General features: G+C 37.8%; 1 protein-coding gene across 1 annotated transcript; it reads left to right on the forward strand.

The window, feature by feature from the left end:
• Nucleotides 1-1549: 1549 nt before the first annotated feature.
• Nucleotides 1550-10057, forward strand: LOC127632209 (rho-related GTP-binding protein RhoU-like). Its single transcript, XM_052110816.1, has 3 exons — nt 1550-2314; nt 3935-3993; nt 7544-10057. The coding sequence occupies exons 1-3, from the start codon at nt 2116-2118 to the stop codon at nt 7997-7999; spliced, it is 714 nt and encodes a 237-aa protein (XP_051966776.1). The 5' UTR covers nt 1550-2115; the 3' UTR covers nt 8000-10057.
• Nucleotides 10058-10297: the final 240 nt, after the last annotated feature.

A 10297-nucleotide genomic window follows, 5' to 3' on the forward strand; every position in this document is an offset into this window, starting at 1 on the left:
TACAATCCAATCTGTTTTGGATGAGAACAGACCAAACTAAAACTTTTTTCAGTATAAAACTTTGAAGCTTTAACCAAAAACATTGAATCTCCAAAAAGCATATAAAGGCAGCATAAAAAAGAAATCCATAAAACTCCAGTTGTATAATCTATGTCTTCTGAAGCCCTCCAGTCAGCTTTGGTGATAACTCTTTTTTAATGTACAACTTGCCATCTTGCAGTCTCCTTGGCAATCATGATTTCAAGTTCAATTACACTTGTGCATGCGTAGCAGCTAGATGTTTCTAGGAAGTGTAATTGAGCTTGAAATCATGATTGCTAAGGATACTGCTGAAGGTAAGATTTGCTGTAAATAAGGAGTTTTATTTTTGATGTGTTCTCATGCAAAACCGATCGGATCACTTCAGAAGACATGGATTTAAGGAATATTCCGGGTTCAGTACAAGTAAGCTCAATCGAAAGAATTAGTGGCATAATATTGATTACCCCAAAAATTATTTTGACCCACCCCACCTTTTCTTTAAAAAAAAAAAAAAAAAGTGGAAATCTGGGTTGCAGTGAGGCACTTACAATGGAAGTGAATGGGGGCCAATTTTTGAACATTAAAATACTCACTTCAAAAGTTTCAAAAGTTTAGCCACAAGACATAAACAATATCTGTGTTAACATGGTTTTAGTGTGATAAAATCCATTACTAACCTTTTCTGTGTAAGTTACTGCCAATTTTGCAACTTTGTTCCCATGGCGATGTAATGTCAACAAACCCTAAATCCCTAAATGACTGTAAAAATTACTTAACTCAAATAATACATGAGTTTTACAGAAGAATTAATGTACATGCTTTTATAATATAATAAGCTTCAAATTTCTGCCTTAATACCCTTCAAAAATTGGCCCCATTCACTGCCATTTTAAGCGCCTCAATGTAACTCGATTTTTTCTTTTTAAAAGAAAAGGAGGGGCGGGTCGACATCATTTTTTGGTAATCACCATTATGTCACAAATGCTGTCAATCGGGCTTAACTTGTATTGAACCTGGAATATTCCTTTAACCACTGGAGTCTTATTGGTTACTTTTATGCTACCTTTTATGCTTTTTAGAGCTTCAAAGTTTTGGTCACCATTCAATTGCATTGTATGGACTTACAGAGCTGAAACGTTCTTCTAAAAATTGTCAGTTGTGTTCTGCAGAAGAAAGAAAGTCCTACACATCTGGGATGGCATGAGGGTGGATAAATGATGAGAGAATTGTCATTTTTGGGTGAACTATCCCTTTAAGCCATTGCCATCATATCAAAACTGGCATCATAATCAACTTTGAGTTAGCTTTTTATCAGATATTTCTTTTGTGTAATGTTCAATGCCACAGGAACAGTTTTGAGTTTTTGAACATAGTTACATTAATACATCACTAACATTGCCAAAAAATATATTTAGCATAACTTGTAGTTTCTTTATGACGTTACATGTTTTCAGTACTTAAAAAAAAAAAAAAAAAAAAATTGAAATATTTGCCCTATAAAATTAATAACTGCACAATATGCTTCTTTATATTTCAATATTTAATCTTTAATCTGCAATATCACCCCCAAATGCATTATTCTTATTCTTATATTTTCACTCCAAATCCTCCCAATCTTGCATAAATAAATAAAATGCTAAAACAACGGCAGAACTGTCTCTTTCTCAACTCCGCAGTATTTACACGTGTATGAAATGTTTTCTTTGTTTGTTTTTTACAAGACATTTTCTCTTTTTTCCAGTGGCAAAAGCATCAGCGTCATGAATGTGATCCGCGCGTCTTTTCAAAAGCCTTTAGAAAGGGGAGGAGCTAGTCAAATAAAGGCTGGCTATAAATTCTGCCTCGCTCCCTCCGCTGACTCAGTCATTGATACTTGCTGGAGTGCGGAGAGTGTTGTCTTCCGTGGACATTCGGTTCTCACGGGACGTCTAAACTTGCTATACATGATTTACTCTCACTCTGCTGGAACAAGCGCATAAACGCAGTGCTCATAGCCACTGGTTTATAAATTTCTCTTATGGTTTTTTCTCGGGTCACTCCTTTAGGAGTGTGCAGTCCACCTGCTGTCCGGTCAAACTGCGCGTCTCAACGCCAATGGATTACAGTAACCTGATGGCGCCTCCAGTGCCGCCGCACAAACCCAAATCCCCCCCGCCTGCGCACTCTCAAGGGCGGCTGTTAAAGTGTGTATTTCTCGGGGACGGAGCTGTGGGGAAAACCAGCCTGGTTGTCAGCTACACAACTAATGGATATCCGACTAAATACGTCCCGACAGCGTTCGACGATTTCTCTGGTGAGTCCCTGAATGCGTAACCCGTGTCATGGTTGCGCTCCAGAGTGCATTACTTGATGTGTTGCGAACTGGACATAATGTATGTGTATGGGTATATTATCTCATTCACTATTTAAACAACTGCATTCAAAATGAATTTTACGCATTAAACATTAGTTGTTCAATAAAATGGACATGAACTTTATTCACGTCATTTAGTTATTTTGTTATTTTGTTTTGTTGTCCAATTAATTTTTAGTTTATGTTTTTGTATATCAATTCATATGACGTCATAACACATTTTTTAATTTTGTCATAAATTACTTGGACTCTTTATATTGTTCAAAAACCTTATGACTGACTGACTTCTGTGGAGCACAAAAGTAGATATTAGGCAGAATGTAAGAAATAACATTAAAGAAATCAAGTCATATGGGTCTCACCATGAGTAAATGATGACCGGGTTTTCATTTTTAGGTGTGCAATTCCTTAAATATTAGTGTAACTAACACATTAATACTATCAATCGAAGCGCTTTTTTATTAATTTATTTTTTACCTTAAATAGTATACTTTGTTATTATAAAGCCCTTTTGCAATGACTCTTGACCTAAAAATCTGGCTCATGAAATCCATTGGGACCACTTACTGCAAAATCTCCTGATAGATATTGTGCGTTGGAGCCCAGCGGTGATGTCATGCTCTTGGAACCATATCTGACATCTGTAAACCGATTTCAGAGTAGTTATGCAATTCAACAGGTGACACTTTGGAAGGGGCTGAATTTTAGATCACATGACAGGCCTTTTGAGACATTTACACAATGGACACTTGAAGGCTAGAACAATGAAGTGGCAAACCATTACCAGGACCTCAATGTTACTGTGTTTCATAAAATCAATTTACTCCGCCATGTTGGATTGAACATTCCCATACATTTTAACAGCCTGTGCAGTCCTTCAAATACACAAAGGATGAAATAGATAAACTGCAAACCCATATTATATATTTGCAGTTCCTTACACAGACAAAAACCAAAAACTAACCTATCAAATAATATTACCTTAATGGAATAGTTGACCTGAAAATTAAAATTGTCATTATTTACTCACTCTCATGTTGTTCCAAATACAATGAATGGGGACTGGAGCTTTCAACTTTCAAAAAGGACACGAGCACCATTAAATTTGTCCATACAACTTGTGTGTTACATTCTAAGACTTCTGAAGCCATATGATAGTTTTATGTGTTGAACAGATGGAAATTTACATTGTTATACACTGAAAATCTTAATATCTGCCTTAGCTGTCTTTGGCGTGTTGGTAAGAGTTCATGTTAGTAGTGAAGTCTGATTGATTAACATATTTATTTGGATTCAGATCTTTTCAGAGAATCAGTAGATCTTGTTCACAAATCACACTGATCTTGTTTTTTAGTTCAACCCAATGACTCAAAAAATCTCCAGATTCCCGATTAAAGTTTTTTTTTTTTTTGTGTATGTGAACTATTCCCTTTGTATGGTGTTTGATCCATGAGATCCCACTGTACAATGTGTTTGTGTAGAGTCAGGTGACTAAATGGAAACAGGTGCGTCTGTTGGAAGTAAAATGACTCATTCCTTTTTGTGGCTCTTTTTCTCCAGCGGTCGTACAGGTGGATGGTCAGCCAGTGAGACTGCAGCTTTGTGACACTGCTGGACAGGTAAGAACATCAATGCACCACCTGTACCATGATCCACCCAGTCAGATGTTCAAACAATACTAATAGAAACTCACTATCCATAGCTCGCATGCACACACTCTTTGTGTGGCCCACATTGAAGGAAGTTGATGTCATGTTGATTTCCATTCAATTTGAATATACCTCAAAAGGGAGAATCAATATTGCATGCTTAAAGCCTTGTTCACACTGCCTACTTGCAGTGACAAAATGACTACAGTACATGCAATACATTTTTAATGAGAGTTGCTGATTTTCTGCGACACAAGTTACCATTGGCAATGCAAATGTGCCACTGTTTTATTTGTTCTATATTCGATTAGTATTTGCTCTCATCTGACTGCGAAATCGTGAGTTGCTCGAAGGTTCTGCTGCTAAATTTGATCTGTGCTTACCGAAACAAGCAAACTACTGCCCCTAGTGGACAAAGCTAGTGTTGTTGAACATTTGGGCACGTGTGAGATATTGAATTACAGTCAAAAGGAATGCAAATTTTGCTAACTATACCTCCTAACCCAAACACCAACCCTAAACCTGACTGTCAGTGGAGTAAAAATTAAATTTTAGGGTGAAAATGGAACCTCACACTCAACATTGCTTATGTGAATGCAATTACTTCCTGGTTTCCATGGGACCAGAACTTGTGTTTTAGTGGTAGCTCTAGAGTGAAAGGTGACGATGGTTGAAATTAGGCAAAAATGTCTTATGGGTGATGGCGCTTGTCAGTAATTTGGTAGAATGAGGTTTATTTCAGGTTACATTAACTTTCAGAAGCAACATGTCGATTTCCTGTGTGATCATGTAGCCCACATGCAGGCATACAGTATAATAAAATTGTGGAAAGCCATGTCAGAAATTGCCAGCATTCGGAGTGAGGTTGATTCATAAATTTAACACATTCACCTGCATGTTGTTGATTCTCAAAACGGAGTGACATTTTACCCATATTCTCTTTTGTGAACCGATTTTCAAAAGCTATGGCAAGTTGCACATCCCACCAATAATGTTAGTGTCCAGCAGCAAGAGCATCTAATAGTGACCAAAAGCAAGCTTGATCTTTTTATTTTTAAGTGATTAAGAGCATTTCTGTGTCTCTCCAAAGAGAGAATTTGGAAAATGGAGCAAGTTGTTGAGCGGTAAAATCTAGCAATTACAAAAGATTGATGGTGATGCCCTACTGTAAGGGAACCTGTGGAAAGAACAATCCTCAAGCTATTGGCACTTCCATTTATTGGAACTCATGCAGGCTTGGACAGGGTACCATGCAACCACTGGTTGTGCCTCCAAGCAATGTTTCTAATGCCAAAGTTTTTCAATGCTATTTGTTTAAGAGCTCCAGTTGTGTAATATCAGTGAAAACAATTTCCATGCCTAGTGCAGCATATATGGATTTGAAAGACCACGGTTACTGCATTCATTCAGATTTTCATTGTGGGAACATTATAATGATTTGAACAAGGGTGCCTTCGACCTTAAGAAACTGACACTCCTTTATTTCATGCATTACCCTGGTAAACAAATGCACAACTCTGCCCTCTTAGTACATAACCAATAAATCCCTTTATATAACTATGCTGAGACAAGTCGGGGCAAACACGGCAAGATTATAATTCTCATTTTAGTTATAATAGGCTATACGGCATGCTTTCATATAGTTTTCTAAGAGTAAGGAGTCAGAAGAGGAGAAACAAAGACCAATTTCACAAACGTCTATCGCTTTGTGTGATCAGGCGGCTTGGATATACTTCCATTTAGGTTTTGCAGGTGTCCATGTCAACAGAAGTAAACAGTAGTTCTTTGATCATGATAAAGTCAATCAGGTGAAGCCTGTTCGTCAAAACATGGTCATCTGCACTCCATTAATTGCTGAGTCAGTATTTGATGATGGATATGAGTTCATCATATGATTGCATAATAAAAAGAAGATGTGGCAAAGACATTGGAAGGGTTTAGCGCTCTCATCTGTCAAGCTTAATTGGTGTTGTCAAAGATTTCGAAGGCCATGCTCTCCAAAAGCTCTGCAGATTTATACTTTAGTTTGATTATGTACAGTATAAATAGGACAGGGTGTGCCAGAGTTAAAAACTTTTAAAAGCATGCACTGCACGTTCCACATGTCCAATGTTCTTTGTAAGCACAAACCCATAATTTCATTTAATTGCTTTGGGGAATTATAAAACACTCCAGAGCTAGTAAAGGGATTTTATTGTTTGGAATAACAATTTGGAATCTTGCAAATTATTTTTGAGAAGGCTTCTCAATACCAAGGCCTTGTGAAACCTTCTAAATGTTGACCTCCTTAGTTGACCATTTATAATGATTTACATGGTTTATTAAAAGTGAGGGACGGACTTCAGGAACAACCTGAAGAGTGGGGGTGGTGCACATTATAAACCTTATCAGCTTGGCATGAATATTAATGGGGTACATAACATTCGTCCAATAGTCCTAACTTGTGGTCAACCGATATGGGTTTTTCAATAGCCGATGCCAATATCTAAAGGGTAGCTAACATAATGGCGACGTCTATATATGCATTTTAATGATTGCACATGAGATGTACACACAAAATTTAAATTAAATCTCAAAATTTTGAAAACAGGATGTGTACTCTGAAGTCCAAACTTCTTTTAACTGGCCAAGCAGCGACAGTTGTTGGTCAATACCAACTACATTTAAGCGGGGGAACATTGGCTGGTTAATCAGCCCGGCAAATATCCATCTGTGGCATGGAGTGCGTGGTCATGTGTCGGTCTGCGGGAAAGAGAGAGTGGTAAGGCTCGCCACCTGGTTCACATTGATATTTAACACCTGTCTCTCGTTATAATGATGGCAGAGGGAGACTTAAGAGCCACGCCACAGCATCAGAGTGAGAGAGAGACTGGAGAGTACAGCAGCCAGAGTGTGCTACCTACGTTCATTTATAACGATGGTTACAGTCATTTCAAAAGAAAGGAAGTGGAAAATAAAGAACTGACCTTGAACTTGCTTTGTTGTCTCCTGACTCTTCCATTGCCCGAACTAAAGACTTTGTTACACTATCTATCACTAGTCCTTACAGGTTTGCTGAAAGCCAAGTGAGTGGGTGCTACCCATAAAAACAAGGTCACATTTATCTTTGCATGAAATATCGTCATCTCAATGGAATCCGTGCAATCAGAAATTTTGTCTTAAACTGCGTTTGAACACTAATTTCTCATAGGGTTCATGTTTGGTGAACTTTGACACATGAATTTGCAGCGTTGACCAATGGGAAGTTGCTTCGTTTCTGTTCCATGCCACCTTTGCATGCAAAACTTTGCTGTGCCAATGTAAATATGACCGCGCCTTATGGGGTAAAATGTACCGCTTGCAGCCGGCTGCAATATTTTAATATTTGCACCATGGCCAAGCAAAAGAAACTCTTTAAATCTGATTATTTCCCAGTTGTAATGGTTACTATGCCCCTGCTTAATGTGAATAGTTGTATCATGATACATTCACTACTGTACATGTGCACCATATTTACCCTTTCTCTTTTTGCCTACCTCAGGACGAATTCGATAAGTTTCGTCACTTCTGCTACACAAGGACCGATGTCCTCCTGCTGTGCTTCAGTGTGGTCAGCCCAGCCTCCTTTCAGAACATTGGTGAAAAATGGGTCCCAGAGATTCGCCGCCGTTGTCCTCTTACACCCATGCTGCTGGTGGGCACCCAGTGCGACCTTCGGCAAGACGTCAAGGTCCTCATCGAACTGGCACGCCGCCGCGAGCAACCCGTACCAGAGGAGGACGCCCGTGCCTTGGCGGAGAAAGTTGGTGCGATAGCCTATGTGGAATGCTCCGCCCTCACTCAAAAAAACCTGAAAGAGGTGTTCGATGCCGCCATCTCCGTGGGCCTCCGGCATTCTGACAGAAGAGCCAAGCGGGAACGTAAGGTCCACAGTACTGCAGATAAAATGAAAATGCTTTCAAAGTCATGGTGGAAGAAATACATCTGCATACAGTAGCAACAATCGAAGATTGTACATTGATGCATGAACAATGTGAAAGATCCTTGCTTGGCATACTTCACACTCATGTTGATGATAGATCATTGATAAGAATCAACGTTGGACATTGTTGCTGCTGAAAAGAGACTAAGAAAAAAAAATTATGCTGATATTACAATTGGCTAGGGAAGGTACAGCAACCAGCTTCCCTGTACCCAACAGTAAATTACTTCCCCAACAGCCAAACTAGAAATTGAAGGATGTTGTTGGGATATTTAAAAGCCAAAACATCTCTGATTATGGATTGAAAAATCATCTACTGCTTTTGTTTGTATAACCAAATATTGTGCCATGGTTTCTATTTATTTACCCATGCCTTCTAACTGATTAATGCATGTACGAACATTTGGGTGACCACATGTTAATTTAACCTCTACATCCCAATGCCAGTTTTAAAGGAGTTTAGAGGCCACCAGTAATCTATGTCTACACTTGTGTGGTACTCCTAACCCAAAGCATCAGTGGACAGTCTTCAAATGAATCCATTCATAACTATGGGCCTAAACATGGCCGTTTTGATCCGTTATTGTTGAGACTTTTTGTTCCAGCTTGGAGTAATTGAAATTTAACTTTGCCTTTGCATTGTGATTGTACTGGTTTCTGGTTTTCCAGGAATTGGTAACTGTATCATGCATAGCCCATTACCTTAATATGCCATACAATGCATTACACTTGTTAACATCAATTCTCTCTTTTTTTTCTTTTTTTTTTTTATAACTGTTATAACTATTATTCATAGTCTAGTTTTTTCACTTGACTACTCTAATGTGCCATGTTTTAAGACATCTCTAATACAAAGTTATTTGGCTAGGTGTCATGCTGTTTAACCGGTGGAAATAGGTATGAACAGCCAATGAGATTTGTTAAATTTGCTTCTCATTTTTCAGAAGCCCAATCAGAGTAATTTAGTCATACTTCAATCTCAAACAATAGAGCGCAACTGGAGGGTTCTCAGGAGTAAAATCCCATTAGTTTTCTGTATTGAGATAGAAATACCATGGGTTAAGCAATTGGATATGCTTCTGTAGAAGACTTATATCAATGGGATTTCAACTTTTAAAAGTACTACACTACTCACAATAAGTTGAAACACTCTAATCAGGGAAGTCACTGCTAGTTTGGAAACATGAATTGCAGGAACCTCACTTAACCGTGAATGCCCAACTCCCATAAAGCATTGTGAAGTAAAATCAGTTGAATATCTGTACAAAAATGTATCTAAGAAATTTGAGTGTTATTGAGAGTGACCGCATCAAACCAGAATATATAACTTTACAGCAGAGAACCAACACAACTAAAATGGCCTAATTTCTGTAATTTAATTGAAAAATTGTGATATCAGCAGCATTTAACCAATTAATTCACAACAAAACTTGTACAGTCCAGGGTCACCTTGGAGCACTAGTGAGTGATGACTCAAACTAATCTTCTGAACGAACCAATTTGTTAAAATTAAATGACGTATATTTAAAAATGTATTTATCTTCTCGAGATTCAGTAGTTTCATATTGTACCAACATTGCTGATTCAATTACGCCATCGCAATGCATCATGGATTAGTAGTTCAGTCAATCATAAATTAAGTACACAATCTTTTATATTTTGTCTTTTATTTCCATCACTTTTTTCAAACAGTTCTTTGCTTCAAGTCAATGTTGTAATGTTGACATTAATTTCTGAGCTGGATGGTTTGATTCAAGGATCATTATTGCCTATGTAGAAAATTAATGGGGGAAAATACTTCCAAAACCAAAGCTGCTTAAACAGTGGGCACTGTCACTGTTGCGCTCTGTACATTCACACATCAGGAAGTGGCTTCTGTTCTTTATGTACTTCATTGCCACACCGATAACATTATCAGGGTAATCTACTATAGATTTGTACATTTTATATGATTGCATTTAATTGTCTCTCTTACTCTACAAACACGTGTAAATGGTATGATTTTTATGAGTGTTTTGGTTGCTGACTGCTATCCATGATTTCTATGGAAAATAAATGTGACATTTTAACAGAAAACTGAAAATGTGTTTGAGTTGATATGTGTGATTGATTGGAGGGGGAAAAGTGGGTGAAACACCACAATGAGAGTGTTTACATGCACAGCAATACACTGATAACTACTGTACAAATCTGCTTATTTAAAAAAACGCCAACATAAGAAATATGCATTTACTGTAGGCTACATGAGATTTGAAATATTTGGATTGTTCTCTGTTTTTGATTTCAAAACATAAACAGGAATGCACACAACAC

This window comes from Xyrauchen texanus, chromosome 38 (assembly GCF_025860055.1).
Source record: "Xyrauchen texanus isolate HMW12.3.18 chromosome 38, RBS_HiC_50CHRs, whole genome shotgun sequence".
Taxonomy (NCBI): domain Eukaryota; kingdom Metazoa; phylum Chordata; class Actinopteri; order Cypriniformes; family Catostomidae; genus Xyrauchen; species Xyrauchen texanus.